Source organism: Watersipora subatra, chromosome 1 (genome assembly GCF_963576615.1).
Source record: "Watersipora subatra chromosome 1, tzWatSuba1.1, whole genome shotgun sequence".
Classification (NCBI taxonomy): Eukaryota; Metazoa; Bryozoa; class Gymnolaemata; order Cheilostomatida; family Watersiporidae; genus Watersipora; species Watersipora subatra.
The window spans coordinates 77498901-77520284 of NC_088708.1; the positions used below are offsets into that span (position 1 = coordinate 77498901).

Below are 21384 nucleotides of genomic sequence, written 5' to 3' on the forward strand. Positions count from 1 at the left end.
TAAGTCAGTTGCTGTTTAGCTTTCAAATATACAAGAATAACAGTATGTTCAGTCCTTGCAACAGTATGTTCAGTTCTTACAACAGTATGTTCAATCCATGCAACAGTATGTTCAGTCCTTGCAACAGTATGTTCAGTCCCTGCAACAGTATGTTCAGTCCTTGCCACAGTATGTTCAGTCCTTGAAACAGTATGTTCAGTCCTTGCAACAGTATGTTCAGTCCTTGCAACAGTATGTTCAGTCCTTGCAACAGTATGTTCAGTCCTTGCAACAGTATGTTCAGTCCTTGCAACAGTATGTTCAGTCCTTGCAACAGTATGTTCAGTCCTTGCAACAGTATGTTCAGTCCCTGCAACAGTATGTTCAGTCCTTGCCACAGTATGTTCAGTCCTTGAAACAGTATGTTCAGTCCTTGCAACAGTATGTTCAGTCCTTGCAACAGTATGTTCAGTCCTTGCAACGGTTACTGTTGCAATGACCTTCAAGGATGTTCAGTCCTTGCAACAGTATGTTCAGTCCTTGCAACAGTATGTTCAGTCCTTGCAACAGTATGTTCAGTCCTTGCCACAGTATGTTCAGTCCTTGAAACAGTATGTTCAGTCCTTGCAACAGTATGTTCAGTCCTTGCAACAGTATGTTCAGTCCTTGCAACAGTATGTTCAGTCCTTGCAACAGTATGTTCAGTCCTTGCAACAGTATGTTCAGTCCTTGCAACAGTATGTTCAGTCCTTGCCACAGTATGTTCAGTCCCTGCAACAGTATGTTCAGTCCTTGCCACAGTATGTTCAGTCCTTGAAACAGTATTTTCAGTCCTTGCAACAGTATGTTCAGTCCTTGCAACAGTATGTTCAGTCCTTGCAACAGTTACTGTTGCAATGACCTTCAAGGATGTTCAGTCCTTGCAACAGTATGTTCAGTCCTTGCAACAGTATGTTCAGTCCTTGCAACAGTATGTTCAGTCCTTGCCACAGTATGTTCAGTCCTTGAAACAGTATGTTCAGTCCTTGCAACAGTATGTTCAGTCCTTGCAACAGTATGTTCAGTCCTTGCAACAGTATGTTCAGTCCTTGCAACAGTATGTTCAGTCCTTGCAACAGTATGTTCAGCCCTTGCAACAGTATGTTCAGTCTTTGCAACAGTATGTTCAGTCCTTGCAACAGTATGTTCAGTCCTTGCAACAGTATGTTCAGTCCTTGCAACAGTATGTTCAGTCCTTGCAACAGTATGTTCAGTCCTTGCAACAGTATGTTCAGTCCTTGCCACAGTATGTTCAGTCCCTGCAACAGTATGTTCAGTCCTTGCCACAGTATGTTCAGTCCTTGAAACAGTATTTTCAGTCCTTGCAACAGTATGTTCAGTCCTTGCAACAGTATGTTCAGTCCTTGCAACAGTTACTGTTGCAATGACCTTCAAGGATGTTCAGTCCTTGCAACAGTATGTTCAGTCCTTGCAACAGTATGTTCAGTCCCTGCAACAGTATGTTCAGTCCTTGCCACAGTATGTTCAGTCCTTGAAACAGTATGTTCAGTCCTTGCAACAGTATGTTCAGTCCTTGCAACAGTATGTTCAGTCCTTGCAACAGTATGTTCAGTCCTTGCAACAGTATGTTCAGTCCTTGCAACAGTATGTTCAGTCCTTGGAGAGAAGTCTCAGACAGCTCAAGAGTCATTTCAAAGTAATATGATAATTACTTTTTAGCTGTTAAAAACATGCTGCCTGTAAAGTGAAAATGAATAAACTGATAAAAAGTGCTGTAGAAATGACCACATCAAGTACAAGTATGCAGCTATTCAATTCATTTGAGCTCATCAATCGCTGTTATATCAACTGCTGATATGATCAAGTCTAACGTTTGAAGGGGATCATGATTCCTTGGTCAGTCGCCAGACATTCCGCGATACAAACAGTAGCCAAACAGCTGAGCTGGGAAATGAATTAATTATTACAGCAACTTACTGATTTTTTCACTATTTAGTTTGTTATGATCTTTGGACTGGTCTACCAATATTTTGTTGGCAACTGCCATTGATGTTGGCAACTTTAGTAGAACAACTAGTGGTATAAAACGTTACCATTGAATAGGTTCCATCATTCAATATAAACATGATTATATCTGAATAACTTCTCTTAGTTTTTATGCAATATTTTATTGTTTACTTTTCTTTGTTTCAGCTTTGCTTTTAGAGTATCAAGCAGCAAAAGTGAAAGATAACATTTTACACAGCTGTAGGGTGAGTTATACCTACCCTCACATAAGTAAATTATATACATAGTAGCTGTAGGGTGAGTTATACCTACCCTCACATAAGTAAATTATATACATAGTAGCTGTAGGGTGAGTTATACCTACCCTCACATAAGTAAATTATATACTTAGTAGCTGTAGGGTGAGTTATACCTACACTCACATAAGTAAACTATATACGTAGTAGTTGTACGGTAAGTTATACCTACGCTAACATGAATAAGGTATAGCTATAATAGCTGTAAGGTAAGTTATACCTACACTGACATGAATAAGGTATAGCCACAGTTGTGGTGGCTGACCACAGAGTCCCATACAAGTACTTACAGATGTATTCAGTACTCTATAGAGTTATCCGAAGTTGTCCCACGGCTGACTATAGAGCCCCACACTAGTACTAACAGATGTATTCAGTACTATAAAGAGTTATCAGAAGCTGTCTCACGGCTGACTATAGAGTCCCATACACGTACTAACAGATGTATTCAGTACTCTATAGAGTTATCCGAAGCTGTCTCATGGCTGACTACAGAGTCTCATACAAGTACTAATAGATATATTCAGTACTCTATAGCGGTATCAGAAGCTGTCCCGCGGCTGACTATAGAGTGCCACACAATTACTAACAGATGTATTCAGTACTCTATAGCTGTATCAGAAGCTGTCCCACGGCTGACTATAGAGTCCCACACAAGGACTAATAGATGTATTCAGTACTCTATAGAGTTATCCGAAGTTGTCCCACGCCTGACTATAGAGCCCCACACTAGTACTAACAGATGTATTCAGTACTATAAAGAGTTATCAGAAGCTGTCTCACGGCTGACTATAGAGTCCCACACAATTACTAACAGATGTATTCAGTACTCTAAAGGGTTATCAGATGCTGCCCCACGGTTGATTATAGAGTCCCATACAAGTACTAACAGATGTATTCAGTACTCTATAGGATTATCAGAAGCTGTCCCACACAGAATCAGTTGTCTATGCTTCCAACATAGCCAGCGAATACCTTGGTCATCGCTATACCGGTATTCACTCATGAGCAGGCAAGCATGACATACCAGCGATCACTAGATCACTATATTCTACGTCACTCGTGAGCAGGCAAGCATGAAGTACAAGCCTATATTCAACGTCACTCATGAGCATGCAAGCGTGACGTAGACGCCCTGTTATCACTGTTGTCACCATTTTGATTCAGGGTAAGGCACAGCGCAGTTGGTAAGTGGTTAAAATAGGTCAAGTCATTTGATTGGCGCTCAAGTGAACCTTGAAAGGATGCGAGGGTAGAACTATGTTGATATATTACAGTTGTGTTTAGGTGCAGCCATAGTCACCTCTGCAGTACATTGGGCTCCTTGCATTTCCATCATACCGTTTGTTAAATTACTACTGTGTTAGCGTGAGACTACAGTGAGATCATACCATGCTAGTATATTAGTCTATAAGGATGTTATAAAGTCTCTGTGAGGTTCTGTTGTGCTGACATAACTTTTGTGAGATCTTTGGCTATTTTTGTAGCTTGTGTTCAATCATTAGAGGACTCAGTCCTCTGTGAGGACTGCAGGCTCTTTTATCGTATCTAGTTTGGTATACTAATTTTTCACAACTTTTCTCTTTTGTTTTATGACTGTTGTATGGCATAATTTTAAAAACATTTTTGTAGGAAATGAAATTATTGCTAATAAAGAAAAATATACATATGTACACTAGATACTGCCCTTTCCTGTTATCACTTGTGTTAGTAGTAAAATGGAGGTACAGTCAGTGTACTAACGAGGAATTAAACCTGTTAGAATCCAGTTTGTATTCATACACATCAGTTGTTACATATCATTGTTAACAGGGTTGTCCACAGAGATGAGGTTAGACACTATGAGTGTGCTACCCAATATTGTCACCTGGATTCCTTGGACATTGACTGCTGCAATAACCTCCCTCATTGCTTGCTACTTGCTCTGGAAGACTACTAGAAACAAGCGGCTGATAGACCAAATTCCTGGATATGTGGATTGGCCGCTGCTAGGGGACATCCTTCAAATGCCGCAGGAGGCTGAAGGTACTGGTGGCAGTTTAAAGGTTGATTTGCAACAAAATTCACATTACAGTTATTTGATATCAACAGATTCACCATGTCTTACTCTGCTGTGTTGAAGGTGCAAAATATGTGGAAATGTGATTACAAGCTCTTGAAAGCTCAAAAACGAGCAGTTAATCACAGCCATCACAAAAAAGCCTTAGATTGGAATCCATTTCCAAAATTGCTCAATGTAGCGTAGTTGAACAAGATGGCTTCTGTTTACACTTTCATGCAATCGTCGAAATATTTTCACAAATATACTTCACGTATTCAATAAAGCCATATCTATTGTCGTTACGCGTCTATTTCATCATAATTGTAAAGCTGTCATTTGAGTACTGATATCTCCAAACCTACCATAAAAATTCGTTTAATGTTTTAACCTTAGCTCTAAGGAGTGCATATCATCCTCTGGTGAACACAAGGAGCCTGTTGGTCACCTGTGATAATCAAAAATGCTGCAGAAACTGTTCACGCGATTTGGCAGAAAGTATGGGTCATATGATCAGATTACGACTAGATGATTAGACCAGGCTGAAACGATACTGTGAAGTAGCAAGCATTTATATTTGTTATGGACTTTCCAGTAGAACCCGGAGTATTTGTCATAAACTAGTGCTACGAGACGTTTTATACCGAGCCTTTTATTGGCTTTTAATTTCACATGATAACATCACATGTCAAAACAATAACCAAGCTGTTGGAGTACTTCAGCCAAATAAAGAGATTCCAAACTACAGTGTTTTTGTGATGGCTGCGATTAACTGTTCGTTTTGTGCTTTTAAGAGCTTGTAATCACATTTCCACATATTTTGCACCTACAACGGCAGAGTAAGACATGGTGAACCTTTTGATACCAAAAAGTCAATTTATTACCTCTCATCCATAGGCCTACTCTTGTAAGCTATTTTCTTTGGTTATAGAGTGATTAGCGAAAGAATAAAATTTTTCAAAAAATGGCTGAATTTTTTTCAGTGGAACCTACTTTTGTTCTACCGAAAAAAATGTTTTAGTGGAAAGAAGTAAATATTCCTGTAATGCGCTGCTGTTCCATTTGGAGATAGCTGGCAAAGCTTGTGCGAGCTTTGCCAGCTATCTCCAATATTTAAACATTTGCCATGTTTAAATATTCATTGCTTCTCCAAAATCTCTGTTTTAGAAGTTTTATTTGCGAGCAGCCATGAATTTCACTTAACATCTACCACACCGGGTCTCTACCGCACAGCACATCTACTGCACCGGGTCAAAAAGATTGGCTAAAGAAGTACATGGTGCTCCCCTTGTGTGCATCTAATTATTGCAGGTTTTATGAAGACATTGAGTGCTGAAATAGAGAAGGTGAGAGACAAGGGGCTGTTTAAAGTGAAGTTCTTCGAGTGGCCCTGGATAGTCCTGTTTTCTCACAGCAATGCGGAGAAGCTGCTGAGCAGCAACAAGCATATAGACAAGTCCTGGGAATATTACCCTCTGCACCCATGGCTAGGCAGGGGGCTGCTAACTAGGTATGACTTGACAACTTTTGCCATCTGCCTGTGAGTTTATAGAATTGATGACGACCTAGGTTTCATACCCTACTGACTGCTCAAGCATGAAGTTTTCATTTCTTGCTACCCTGGATAGCATGGGGACTAGAAAGACGCTTGCTGAGACCCTGGATCTTTCATGATGATCTATCAGTCACGGCTTATATACTCCCATGTGATTTTTTGGTAAACTCCATTTTCAATGTAATGTTGACATAAAGCAGCAGGTCTATAGACTGGCTGTGCAGTCTATATAATGGACTGAAGTAGAGTTCTAGGTACATTGGCTATGCTTGTCAAGTAGTGTTCCAAACATGCTAGAGTCTATACCTTTTTATAAGAACTTTTGGGCTTACTATATTCACCTAGAAGGGCCTTCATTCACTTTCTTCTAGTACCCAAGTACTAAAATAGCCACATTTTATACAGCTCTGGAGATGCTTGGAGAGCTCGAAGGCACATGCTCACCCCCAGTTTCCATTTCTCCATTCTCAAAGATTTCTTAGAGCCGATCAATGATCATGCAGATCTTTTAGTAGACAAGTTGAGGAGAGAGCGTTGTGACACTGGAGAGCAGTTTGATATATTCATCCCTATCACCTTCAGCACGTTAGATGTCATATGCAGTAAGTATTGGCAACATAACAGATTTTTCGCCGTTTGAATTTGTAAATATTAAAGAGAAATGCTAAATCTAACAAGGATGGATGTACATAGTCTATGCGTAAGGTCTGCCATCGATACACGAGCGAAGTCCTTCAATTTGGGTGGGACACTCTAGATTTTCAAAGCATTCATTCCCAATTTTCTAAAGATATTAGGCTACCAAGTTATCAAGTGACTTTCCTGTGTTTGCTTGTACTTAGCGCATGATTGGCTGTCTCTCCCATTTACGTAGACTTAAAAATACAGCGTGGCACCATGATAAACTAGGTCCTACTGACTATTCAAGGTGTATGATTGAGCAGTAGTTTTAGTTAGTTTTTAGTTAGTTAGCTTATGCTTCGTCATTGTCACCCAAATGTACGTCATTTATTCTGCAATAACTATTGATAAACAGGTGAACTAGGTGAAGTTCAATTGATGAATGAATCAGTCGCTAATTCACAAAATACAAAACAATAAGCGAGCAGAACGCTGCCGTAGGTGATACATGGGCGTTAGCGGTGAGAATAGAAGGTATTGATGAACTTTATTATAGCGCTAACAAAATATGTTGCTTGTCAAGTTACCTCCGGTATTCATGACTAGCAAGTCTTTCTCTATGAAAGAAATACGTACATGTACTCGTCTGATGAGCTCTTTTGCAATGCTGAGGGATAATATAGTATTACAGTTGAGCCTTGACAGAACAAGTTCATATGTCGAAACCATCATATGTCGAAACCATCATATGTTAGATCAAATATGCTTATAAGAATATTGTATTTGGTGTGAGTCTTTCCAGAGTAAAAGGCAAAGATAAATGCTTGCAGTAATTACATGGAGCCTCAAAACTAATTTTATATACATAAGTCTCAATGTTTGTGTGTTTTTGGCTTTTGTCCAGTTTTGGCTTTTAAAATCTTGGATGAAAAGTTCATCCCGTGCTGGATTTGAACTCATGGAGATTGCAACCACAAGTTTCATACCACACATTTAACCACTGAGCTATACAGTCCTTAACATTCTGTCACTCTTATCATATAGGTACCGTATGCACATGCTGAATGTGCACTTTTGATTATTAACTAATGTTACCTTTTGCATTTGTTTTGAAACTGCTTAAAAACTGATTTTTTGCTACCATTACATAATTTTTTAATTTGTAATTTTTAAATGTGCTGTTTCAATTTCGAATGTGCCGTTACACTTGTATTTCTGGTTTTTGTGAGGCTCGATTGCTAAATCGGTAAAGGCTAATATTTTTCACACGGATAATTGCATTATCTCGAGTAGCCAAAAGCCTCTGCATTCTCTCCATTCGGTCAGACAAAGTACCAGACAGTCCGATATCTCATTATTGGATTTGTGTCAGTATCAAGAGGTGCCAGTATCGTTGTATTCAAAATTTTGATGGATAGCTTCTGCTGGAACAGTAACCTTTTTTATACACACACTTCTATGTATGGCTTGTTATTATTAATTCAACATATTCCGAGTTTTTGTTTCATTTCCTTAGTTCGTATTAATTTTATACCAAATCATCTTTTATTGTAATCGTAGCAAAACAAACTTAATTTAGCATTACTTGCTAATTATTTCACATTTACATCTAAACACTTTTATGGTTGTTTTATTTTGTTTCTTAATTTATTTGACCTGCACAAAATATGAAGTTTGAAAATTACAGTTGTTTGCTAAAGTTTGAAAACCTTTACAGTTGTTTTATTTTTTCTCAATTTATTTAAACTGCATAAAACACTTTTCTCGTGGTATGAAGTTTGAAGGTTAGAATGGTAACTACTGTCATATGCTAAATAAAAATAAGTTTTCTGTGCAAAAACTTTTATTACCCGTGCAACGCCGGACATTTAACTAGTATATATACAATTATCATTGTTTGTTTGTCTGCCATTCGTGTGTCCAGTTATAGTGATTAACATCTAGGAATCCGTTTCACACAGGAATTAAACTTGGAACCTCTAGATCTGCAGGCAGACATTCTAATCACTAGGCCAAGTAGCTGCATTGCTATACAATAGAGTAATTGTGCACATAGTCATTACACCAGTTAAAATACGCATGCTTGAAGTGCTTGCAAAAATACTATTGGTTACTACTAGCACTCTTGAAGACTATTGGTTACTACTAGCACTCTTGAAGATCATGATTGATTACATGAGAAGTCATGAGGGGTAATGTAATGTTTACAAACTGGTTTCATCAAGAGCTGGCTCTTACTATAGTAAAAATTTAGACAAGCTCAAGTTACTAGCTTAATTTACTCAAAACTAGCAAATTCGCTAATTTTGCCATTGGCTAATTAGTCAGCCTAGCCAATGGCAGCTACATTACCAGCCACTGTTTATAGGCTGTTTTTTTGTTACCCAGGCAACGCCGGACATTCGGCTAGTACATTACATAAAATTATGCAGAAAGCTAGATTTGAAAGTTAGATTAGTAAAATAATAATTGACACTGTACTTTAGTGATATGTGATTAAAAGTGTAAACTCATCTTAAAACTTATTCTGCAGCAGTTTTTGCTCATGTCGTAACACTTAACAGCATGTTTAGAAAAATCGACTGATTACCGGTAGCAGAACTTTTATTATTTTAAAGCCTTAATCCTCTCCTCACTCTTCTTTCACGTAGTAGATATATACTATACCATATAGATTACATGTGTAGGTGTTCACACTGCATATACATTAGTCTAGAAGAAAACCAAAGTAGCATGTTTGGATCTGGTGATTCACCTATTAGCATAGGTATTGATACTATGCTGTGCTACGATAATACCTGTCAGCAAGACAGGTATTTTACTACTCAATTCTAAGAGACCGTAACATAGTACAATTTACAAGGGTAGGTTGGGGAGGGGGTAATTACTCACACGCATAAAGATGAGGAAACTTCTCTCATTGCTATGCCCAGCTCTTCAGGGAATGAAAATGTTCACTTCAGGGAATGAACACGTTCACTTCAGGGAATAAACACATTGACTTCAGGGATTGAACACGTTGACTTCAGGGATTGAACACGTTGACTTCAGGGATTGAACACGTTGACTTCAGGGATTGAACACGTTGACTTCAGGAATTGAACACGTTGACTCTGGGAATGAAAATGTTGGGCAATGCTGAGCTATCCCTACCAGTAATTCTCGGTTTCCCTTATTAGTATTATCATTATTATTATTCTCTGTTGCCCTTGTTATTGTATTGTTATTGTATTGTTATTATAGCTTTTAAAAGTTAGAAGAACAATGACGAATATATACCTTATAACAGGTACAGCAATGGGCGTCGACATGGGAGCGTTAGACAATACTGGTTCTGAATATGTGACGGCGCTCTTACTCATCAAGGAAGCCACGGAGAAGAGACCAAGAAACCTTTTTTATAGCATTGATTTTATCTATAACAGAACAAGCATAGGAAGAAAATGCAATGAGTCTATCAGACTGGTACACGAATTTGCAGACAAGGTGAGGAGTGCCAACTATGTATTTCTTTAAGACAACTCTGACTAAGAACAGGTTGTGTATAGTGTAACGCAGGCACCCATACTGTAGTTAGCACCTTACAAGTTGGGATTATAGTACATAGGAATTGTTTTACGTTATGTAAGTTATTACAGTGTTTGTCATCTGTGCTGTAAGCAAAGTAATTCAACAGTCTGCACCAGCAGTGACTTGAGTGTTACTTGTGTGTGACTTGACAGTGTGACTCTAGAGAATACTGCTAGTCCACCGCATGCCAGAAGGTATGAGTACAGCAAGGTCAAGGTTAATTTAGACGCATTGATGTTTGTCGAGATCAGTTGCTGACAGGTGCAATCTATACATTGGAAACCTTTCATTACACAGTTAGAAGTCGCTAGTAGCCAAGTCGTAGTACTGGCTATGACAATACTGATAACTAACTTATTATGGAAACTACCTTTCTTTTTCGCTTTAGCGCTTGAAATGTTCAACGATACTTTCTAAAGCAACTCTCAATGCGCTTCCTACTCGAACACTTTTCTGTTGTTGAAAAGGCTTAAAAGTTGACTTGCAACAAAATTCACGTTACAGTTATTTAGTATCAAAACATTCACCATGTCTTACTCTGCTGTGTTGTAAGTGAAAAATATGTGGAAATGTGATTACAAGCTCTTAAAAGCTCAAAAACGAACAGTTAATCGCCGCCATCACAAAACCGCCGTAGATTGGAATCAATTTATTTTTCTGACGTAGTCAAACGATTTGGTTATTGTTTTGCACGTGACGCTCTCACGCGAATTTAAAAGGTCAATAAAAGGCTCAATATAAAACATCTCGTAGCACTAGTTTATGACAAACACTTTGGGTTTTACCGAAAAGCCTGTATCAAATATAGATGATCGCTACTTTACAGTTTCATTTCGGCTTGGTCTAATCGTCTAGTCGTAATCTGATCATGTGACCCATACTTCCTGCCAAACAGCGCGAATAATTTCTGCCGCATATTTGACTATCACAGGTGACCAACAGGCTTGTCATGTTTATCAGAGGATGATATGCACTTCTTCGAGCTAAGGTTAAAAAATTAAAACGAATTTTTACAGTGGATTTTGAGATATCAGCGCTCAAAATGACAGCATTACAATGATGGTGAAACAGACGCGTAAGGACAATAGACATGGTTTTATTGAATGCGTTAAGTATATTTGTAAAAATATTTTGAAGAGTGAGGTTGCACGAAAGTGTAAACAGAAGCCATCTTGTTCAGCTATGTCCAGCTTGAGCTGTTTTGGAAAGAGATCCTAATCTACGGCAGTTTCGTGATGGCGGCGATTAACTGTTCGTATTTGAGCTTTTAAGAGCTTGTAATCACATTTCCACATATTTCGCACTTGCAACACAACAGAGTAAGACATGGTGAATCTTTTGATATCAAATAACTGTAAGTTTATTCTACTACGTAACGTTACACACAACAGGTGATAAAGGAAAGACGGGCATTGAAGGAGGCAGGAGAAAGTAATTCTCACAGCAAAAGGCGTCCATTTCTAGATCTTTTGCTTGACTGTCGAGATGAACATGGAAATCCTCTAACACACAAAGAGATCAGAGAGGAAGTGGACACCTTTATGTTTGAGGTTAGTCATGTCTAATATAATCATACCACCATACAACATACATGTACTAATATAATCATACCACCATACAACATGCATATACTAATATAATCATACCACCATACGACATATATGTACATGCATAACACAGTTAGACTGCTTATGCATTTACCAATAATGAGAGACAACCATTTTTCATCATGTCTTTTAAAATAACCTCAAGTCAGAGAAGTTCCACTCCTAAAATTTCGCTGCCAACTGATGCCATTAAAAATAATGGTCAATCATAATACAAACACGACATAGCATATCTTATTACTTTCGTTTTCTAGCCAAGTTATCAGCATGGAGAGTTTTCTGTTGAGTACTTTCACAGATACGTGCAAATTCTGCTTTTAAAATCTTTGCGTCACAATGAGGATAAATTTAAAAAATGGTTTATGCAATAAACGGATTGGTAAAGACTTCAGAGACATGTTATTTTATCCAAGTTCTGACATTTTTCATCTATCAAAATCTGCATCTAAGTCATCCCTCATACATCAAGCATGGCCCATCTCACTGATAGCGTGTCAATGAGCCTGTACCTTCCCACTTTGGCATAGGTGCAATTCAAACACAATTAAAAAGTTCTTTGTCAAATGGCGACAGAGATGTATTTTTTCAAACGCTGGTGTCTTGAAAAGTTAAAACAATACATCAAACTTCTAAGAAAACATGAATTATTCATTATCTTAACAATAATTGGTACCACAGCAATAAAATTTATTGCCACATAATTGCTGTGCTGTTTAGCCAAATACAGATGACTTTCATTACAATCACCATGGTGCCAGACAGTCCAGTGGTGCCAGGCAGTCCCACATTCCTAGACATGGTGCCAGGCAGTCTAATGTTGCCAGGCAGTCTAATGTTGCCAGGCAGTACCACATTCCTAGACATGGTGCCATGCTAGCCTGGGCATGGCTCTCGTGGAGGATTGGGAGAGAGAACCATAAATTGGTCAAAACCTGCGATAACATGTTGTAAAGCTTGAGACTGTTCTGGTCTCAGTGTGACTATGCCTAGCTTTGATAGATGATCTTTGAATCGCTCCATTTTTTATCAGAGAAATGTAATGAAACTGCAAACGTTGAACTACTGCCTTTTACTAGATCGAGTCACGTGACCGTGACGATAGACTTTTAAACACTCCACGTCTAATATATCGTGAGATCTGAATCTCACGACACGCTTCCATTAGTATCAGTCTGAGCCTCATATGTAACATATGTTGCTAGTTTTGCAGAAGTTATCTTGCCTTTTTTTGCTATGTGTCCCAGGCTCTCTCTCCCAATCCCCCACGAGAGCCATGCCCAGGCTAGTGCCAGGCAGTCCAATGTTGCCAGGCAGTCCCACATTCCTAGACATGGTGCCAGGCAGTCCCACATTCCTAGATGAACTAACAGGCAAGGAAAGGACACGAACAATTTAATCTAATAATAACACTAGATATAACTAATATGGTAGCTCTGTAGATAAACGCAAAGGATGCCTATTGCAGGCACACAAACTGGCAAAAAAGAACATGGCATTTTGGCAAATAACAAAACTTTTATTGAAGCCATCTTGCTTGATGAAAAAAAATTATACAAACAATAAATAGAACAACGCAAATGTACCGTATTCATTTGATTTTACTTCAATCTAATCTTTGAAACATCAAATGATGTGCAAACGATTCCTAATTGATGTTATTGAACTTTTTTTTAATTAGTTGTGAATCTGAGCTAAATATATTAGTAGATAATTTAATCAATAAACTTCTAGAACAGGGATGGCCAAATGATTTTGGTCATGATCCGCTACAGCCAAATCTGACAAACTAAAGATCCACAATGAGCTGAAGATGTGCATTTTCCTTTTTTACCACATATAAACATGCAATTATTTGTGTGCATCTCAAAACAAAGCTTCAAATAAGATTTTTAAAAACTTCATTTATACACATAATTTGACTAAAAATCACTGAATGAATGTGCTGTAATAAATATGTCTGATATCAGTGAAAAAATGATGACTGGGCTTTGACTTCACAATACTATTAAAATGGGGTTCCCTGCTATTTACAGCGACTCTTAAAGTTCATAAAAAGGAGTATTTGTGAGCCGTGTTCTTTGATTGTTTTTTACAAAATTCATTGCTGAAAACAACGAATTTACAAAAATGCTAAGAAAAGTTTACAAAAATCTCTTTTAAACCAAATTTTTCAAAAAATACTTCTAAAACATTTTTTGACAGTCAACTTGAAAGATCCACAAAAAAACTACAGAAATCCGCGTTCGGATCTAGATCCGCCATTTGGTCATAGCTGTTCTAGAATAAACCAGCAAGCAATATCATTAAAAATGTTATTACTCTTTTAGGAATTTATTTAGGCTACCGTTACTTCTAGGTAGATCTGAAATGCATTTTTCTCCGCAGGGTCACGACACAACTACCTCAGCTATTTCATTCACCATTTATATGCTTGGTGCCCACCAGGATGTGCAGAAGAAGTGCCAAGCTGAGTTGGATGAGATTATTGGTAAGATTAACACCACTGATATGATTTTCATATTTTAAGTCATACTTCTATGGCCACTCAGATAACTTTATGGATTCATTAAGTTATAGATAAATGCCTGATAACTTTTATGAGACGGCTATCAGCATACCTTGTATTTGAAGGTTCCTCAACCAGCATCTCTAACGCTGACTTGGCTAAGATGACCTACCTAGAATGGTGTATTAAGGAGACCATGAGGATATTTCCAACTGTACCGTTTTTTGCAAGAGAGTTGCATGAGGAAGCAACCTTCGGTTTGTTTTTACATAATGCTATAGCTATCGAGTTAAAGAGAGTTAATCATTTTATTTTGCATCGTTTGATAAATCACAAATCTATTTTGTCAAACATTCAAAGAGCTTGTGCTTGCCTCGCTTGTGAAACCTCCGGAACAGACGTGTCCAGCAGAACGTCAGCAGGGCCACCGATATTTTTTAGCAGTGTGTCCCGAGTCTCGAACAACCAACATGGGTGACGGGCACAAAAAATCTTGTGAACGGTATTTTGATCTGTAAAGCCGTAATGTTGAGAGGCATTTGTAGTACTTGTGGATTCTAAGACTGCATATACGTTTATCCATAAATGTTAATCAAAGACATTGTGTGCACCACAATCACTTTCAGAATCTTATTTTACACCTTAGATCTCAGAACTGTATATGTTGACATGAGTTACATGAGAGTGGGTGAACATGTTTCATTGTGAATACTTCAACTTGTTGGAGGGATCCTTAGCAGTAGCTAATAGTAGCTAGTAGTGGGTTGGAGTCTCGTATCTGCCTGTTATTATTATTTTAGATGTATGTATAGAAGATATTTTACTGTTCCATAGAAAGGCTATATCGTAGTCACTTACTGTTGCGTGTCTGATCAGAAATGTGTGCAGTAGCTCTATTGCATGAGAAGAGAAGAGTAGACACTGTTATATAATGAATGGCTTCTACAAATTGCTCATACAGTGCACCCTCGAGTTACGATGACCTTGTGATACAATTTTTTTGTCTTACGAAGTGGAACACAATGATTTTTTGTCTTTGCCATACGAATCCTATTTCGTCATACGAATTCAACAAAAATCCCTCGATATTCAGATTTGGCTGTCAGTGTGCTTATTTTGTCGAAATAACAAAGATGTCAATATTTTGTTCGCCGAAAACCTCCCAATGCTTGAAAGACATGCGATGGCCGATTTCTCTCAGTTCAGCATTTCCCATGTGAAGAAAAATGGTATGTAAAATTTATTTTCGAAACTAGTAACAAAGTTTACATTGTAATCCCTTCAAACAAACGGTCAGAGACTAAACAACTTCTCTTAGTTCACTAACAAAAATCTACTTCATTACGAGAAAAACTGTGACGGAAAGTAGTCCGTCGTGAGACATTGAGTCAGACTAAGCCAGACCAAGCCATGCCAAGCCAGACCATGCCAAGCCAGACTAAGCCATGCCAAGCCATACCAAACTGTGCCAAGCCGTGCCAAGCTAGACCAAGCCGTGCCAAGCTAGACCAAGCCGTGCCAAGCCGTGCCAAGCCAGACCAAGCCGTGCCAAGCCAGACCAAGCCGTGCCAAGCCAGACCAAGCCGTGCCAAGCTATACCAAGCTGTGCCAAGCCGTGTCAAACCAGACCAAGCCAGAACAAGCTGTGCCAAGCCGTACTAAACCAGACCAAGCTGTGCCAAACCGTACCAAGCCAGACCAAGCCATGCCAAGCCAGACTAAGCCATGCCAAGCCATACCAAACTGTGCCAAGCTAGACCAAGCCGTGCCAAACCATACTAAGCCGTGCCAAGCCAGACCAAGCCGTGCCAAGCCAGACCAAGTCGTGCCAAGCCAGACCAAGCTGTGCCAAGCCAGACCAAGTCGTGCCAAGCCAGACCAAGCTGTGCCAAGCCGTACCAAGCCAGACTAAGCCGTGCCAAGCCGTCCCAAGCCAGACCAAGCTGTGCCAAGCCGTACCAAGCCAGACCAAGCTGTGCCAAGCCGTACCAAGCCAGACCAAGCTGTGCCAAGCCGTACCAAGCCGTACCAAGCCGTGCCAAGCCAGACCAAGCCGTGCCAAGCTGTGCCAAGCCAGACCAAGCCGTACCAAGCCAGATCAAGCCGTGCCAAGCTAGCTCCGCCCTATACAAGGAGGCGTGGTCTCACAGCTATAGAAAGGACTGGTGAGAAAGACGAAGGACAGAGTTGTTCTGCACTCAATTAATTGTGGTTGCATGTCTTACACTGTACACATTATGAAATAAGAAGAAATATATGTATACTCGTAGCACTGAGTCTTCTAATGTGGAGTCAGTTAAGGCAGCGCACAAAACCACAGACAGACTACACACAAGACCACACACAGCATTGTTCAGGCTTCCTTGTCAAGTTAGGTTGGAAAAGCTTTAATGAGGCTTAAAATTTTAGCGATGATTAAGCTCAGTAAAATAGTTTAAAATATTGTGAAGGATTTTACCGTGCCCCTTTCACGGTTACCCACAAGCCGAGTAAATCACGAAGACCGAGTTGTTATCTGAGTATACAATGTATATTTACATGATAAATATATTTGTATTAATACAACAAGGTCCAGCATGCATACATAAATAATAAACAGTATGGGAATATAGTGTCGATCGTATGCAAGGAGCTGCGCTGCTCGGCCTGCCTTTCCAATCGTCCTTTCGTTTATCTGCTTTGCTCTTTGTTGGCTCCGCCCACTTTCGGTCTCGATTCTCGCCGTAACGTTTTGTGGCTACGTGACTCGCGTCACTCCTATCCTTATTGCCGACCCAGCTTCCGGGCGAGAGGGGAGGCCTGGCCTTGCCATCGACCGTCACGCTGGCACCGGCTTTGCTCACGATGCTCTTCCCTCACAATATGTACATCCTTGTACTAAAACTTACCTTCAAGTGGGTGGTTAGTTAGCTAAATTCATTCACGTTATTAATTTTTATTATGTATAATACTTACATAAAGTTTTGATTTTTATCTTAGGATGTTTGCATTATATAGGGTAATTACTATGAGTTACTATACCCTTCTATACGGTATTTTCACTCTACATTGCCGACCCTAAAACGGATTAAAGTTGTATGGCGAGGGCGCACTATATTCTAGCTGTGTTTGCAAGTGATACCTACCTATGTGCCTCAAGAGACCACAATCTATTGCAGGTGATTACAGTGTGCCTAAAGGAACCACAGTTTATTTGTATTCAATGGGCCTTCACAAAGATCCCGCAGTCTTTCCTGAGCCTGAGAAGTTTGATCCAACTCGATTTTCTCCTGAAAACTGCCTGAAAAGGAGTCCATTTGCTTATGTGCCGTTCAGTGCAGGACCTAGAAACTGCATCGGTATGTACTTTGAGGAATATAACGTAAAACCTCTGATTGAACGCTACCTCTATTTGAACGTCACCTCCATTTGACCTCCACTTTGATCTTTTTGAACCCATAATATCAAGTGATCCGTAGAAAAGTATCCATAAAATTGTGCTAATAATGAACCGTTTAAATCAATAACGATCAATTCACTCGTTCTTCCACAAGTTTTTCGCAATTTTTTCATTCAAACTTTGAAAGCAACACCATAGAAGTAATTAATAACTGTCTCAGGCTAATAGTAGTGCCTTGTTTAACGCGGTCTTGATACTCGAAATACATGTACATACCTTGGTTCTCGAACATAATCCATTCAAGAAGGTTGTTCGAGAACCGAGTTGTTCGAGATCTGAAACAATTATTCCCATTAGAATTAATGTATGTAAATTTTAAACCGTTCCAAGCCGAGATACCAACTTTGGTAAAGTATTTTTTTAATATTTAACACCATAAACTGTAATGTAAACTACATACTATAAATAAAAACAGGTAAATATAGATTGTGTTTATTATTAATATAAGATTTTCTATCTATGATGATGAAAACAGAAAACAAAAAGTTAACATTTCGTATGTTTTGCTCTTAAAACATCGAAAACATTCTACGTTAAGATACAATGACAAAAATTGCAGAAATTGGTAACAAAACAGCAAAAAATACAACAGATCAGTTACTGTACATCAAAAATCGTTTGAAAAAGAAAACATAAACAGCAATGGCACGTTTACTTTACATCATTGAAGGAGAATCATCCTCCAAAACAATTTAGGGTAACTCGACAGGAGGAGTTTCTTTAGCAAATTTCTTCGGTAGAGGGACGCCGTCCCAGATGGTTCCTTCCTTTTTGTAAAGAATTTATGAAGCATAACTTACTTCTCCCTTTGTTAATGAATGTTTCCATGCTGTTTCCGGAGCTGTTCCGAACGTTTAATTCAAATGCGCATGCTCCGATTTGGTCGAGAACCAAATTTATGTTCGAGATCCGAGACGAACAAATCTCAAATTTTTTGGTCGAAAACTGAATTGGTTGAGAACCGAAGCGTTTGAGAACCAAGGTCCCACTGTATATAAAAAAGTTTACATTTATGATGGTAGATGAATGACTAGTTTTAGGCCAAAGGTTACGATTAGCGAGCAAAACTTTTGCTAATATCTAATATCGACTAGTTCAGCAGTGCAAAAGAAACGTAGAGGTCAGAAGACATTGTGTGAAAAGTATTGAACAACCAGAAAACGTTCATTTCATCGAAAGCAACAATCAGAACGCAGCTATTCGTGCAAACGATGCAAATATTTTGTTTTCAAAACGTTATTTTTTGTTTCTGCATGTAATATAAGTATGGTTCGTTTATGTCACTTGTTCATGAACATATATTTGTAGCATTTGATAGATTATCATTATATAATTTATAAATTTGCAGATTTATAACATGTTATTTGATAGCATCATTGCGATGATATAATCTTACAATTGATCGACTCTCGTAACTTCTTGTCTACTGCACATACAAAGCTAGCTTTGGCTGAAAACTGTAGCAAACATATAAATAAGTGCAATGTGTTTTTGTGCAAAATTAGTAAATATAAATATAAAATAAGTGTCTTCAAATTTAAAATGAAATGAAAATTGAAAGCTTCACCAAATTGCAAAGCAGGACACAGGCTATAATATCATCGCAGGTTAATTGTAAGCAATAGATATTAACTGGTAGAGATATTTCTCAGTTTTTCAATGCATATTTATTAGAAGATCTTTGACAAGGCAGAAGTAAGTTAGTAGATTTATTGCATTCAAAAGGTTTAATATTGCTCCAGCGGGAGGAAAGGGCAAAATATAGGTGACATTTGCTTCACCAGTAAAAGGGCTAAATTTATCTTCCCACAATCTTGACGAGCCATTTAAAAAATACACCACCAGCCTCTAATTGAACGGCCCCTCTAATTGACTGCCACTATAGAGGAAGGGTTGAAAAATAGAGTGCCATAGCGTTCAATTAGAGGTTTTACGGTAATCTTCTTTGAATATGACAAAGCCTCTAGTATTTTGTAAATGAGTATGTTGTTCACTTAAGTTAAACAAATCCTTGTGTGTTTATAGGTCAGAAGTTTGCTATGATGGAGCTGAAGGTAATATTAGCAAAGATGCTGACAACATTTAACATCGAGTCTGTTGTAAAACAAGCTGACCTCAGAGTGCAGGCTGCGCTAGTGCTTCAGCCTTGTGATGGAATCAAAATCAAGCTGACGAGCAGAAATTGATAGTCGCCTAGATAAGGGACGGTAAAGGCTTTAAATCTTCCTCAAGCAAAGCAACTGTTTGGAGCTGTCGAGCTAAAGTATAGCTTTGCCAAAAGACACAAAATACTCACTCTCATTGGTTCACTAGTCCTATGCCTACCGCAGGTTCAAAGTAAAAGGCATTACTAGTTATGGGAGTCCCATGATAGCTTATACAAGTATTTAGTTACGGTATGTATCTTCAAATGCTAATTGTATTATTACAATACTATTAAGAATACATTAAGAATAAATAAAGTGCCTTTTTCTGTCGTCTGTCATTTTTATGTCATGAAAGAGTTCACCTATTCCATGACAGACTAGAACTAAACTTATAAGCTCTTGTAGTAATGCGGAGGCTGAAAATATTGTTTGACAAAGAGAAAGATTGGAAACACTAACTACACCATACTTACAGCTCTGTACAAAGCATCGTTGTTAACAAATCATAACAGTAATTTGTAAAAACTTGATATGTAAAGTAATTCCTTAGCCTTTCCATCATACAACAATTTCAATTAAGAAATGCTATTTCTGTTGGCAGAAGTTACTTGAAGTTAACCTGCTGTAGCTAATACATCGAATGACAAACTATTAATACGTGTTAAACATTTTTGACTTGTTAATGGTTAACATATTGGTTTAGAGAAATTTTCGTTTTCTGTTCAGAGAACCAAGGTCAAATATGGCATGGTTACAAAGCTGAAAATTGAGAGTTATCTTGTCTTGGTAACCCAAAAAGGAATTGTCAGTTACACCACCTCTTTAGTACCTGAGAATTTGTGACTTAATACTGCAAGATGTGCCGGTAGTTAGACAAGGGACCCTTATGGTTTAGTTAAATAAGGGACTGATATGGTTTAGTGTTTTAGTTTGCTAACTGCGGAACTAAATTTAGCGCTTGATATAGGCAATGTATTTCGCTGCTCCTTATAAAAATTTTCGCAAAAATAAATTTTCACAGATCTTCTACTCATACAAAATATTAGAGCCACTGCTAAGGTCACAGCAGTTTAAAATGTCATGTGAGGAACTTCTTTGGCAATACTCTTTGACCACCCAGTTGTTTGAAGCAGACCAGATCAAAAGTTTCTAATTGGTGGATATCAGGGAGCTGTTGGCTGACAAACTCTTAACTATTCCTTGGTAAACTAGTAAAGGGGAAGAAAACTGTGACACAAATGTTGGAATAAATATAATATAGTTTTAGCAAGAATAGACATAAGAGTTTATAACTGTGTTACAGCTGCCAGAGGCTTTTGTAAAAGTAATCAACGGTAGGTGTATGGGATACTTACACACCCGTAGTATGCAGGAGAATAATTTCATCATGATTTCATAATGCCGGCTTATATAAGATGCTGTGTCTTAGTTGAACATGTCATTTGTAATTAAGCTAATTAATGCATTGGAGGTAGCAATGAAATTTTCAACAAAACGAACCATTTTCAGAGTTACAATGGGAGCCTCACAAAGTAAACAAAATAGAAACTACGGTAAGTCTACTAGAGATAAATCTACTAAAACAAAATCTACAAGAGAATTCCAAGATGAGCCGGCCC

At 38.3% G+C, this 21384-nt stretch overlaps 1 protein-coding gene across 2 annotated transcripts in view; it reads left to right on the forward strand.

Moving 5' to 3' along the window:
* The window catches only part of LOC137386105 (cytochrome P450 4V2-like), a 47610-nt gene extending 27243 nt beyond the window's left edge, over nt 1–20367 (forward strand). The window contains exons 1-10 of one of the 2 annotated variants that reach the window (XM_068072794.1): nt 3404–3469; nt 4095–4307; nt 5632–5830; nt 6281–6477; nt 9786–9982; nt 11458–11616; nt 14059–14161; nt 14305–14436; nt 17338–17517; nt 19644–20216. In XM_068072794.1, coding sequence (XP_067928895.1) covers nt 4109–4307; nt 5632–5830; nt 6281–6477; nt 9786–9982; nt 11458–11616; nt 14059–14161; nt 14305–14436; nt 17338–17517; nt 19644–19804 — 1527 coding nt within the window. In that variant the 5' untranslated portion in view covers nt 3404–3469; nt 4095–4108 and the 3' untranslated portion in view covers nt 19805–20216. Of the gene's footprint in view, nt 1–3403; nt 3470–4094; nt 4308–5631; nt 5831–6280; nt 6478–9785; nt 9983–11457; nt 11617–14058; nt 14162–14304; nt 14437–17337; nt 17518–19643 lie in introns of those variants that run through there. The other variant, XM_068072791.1, reaches the window with a different exon arrangement.
* The last annotated feature ends 1017 nt before the right edge of the window (nt 20368–21384 follow it).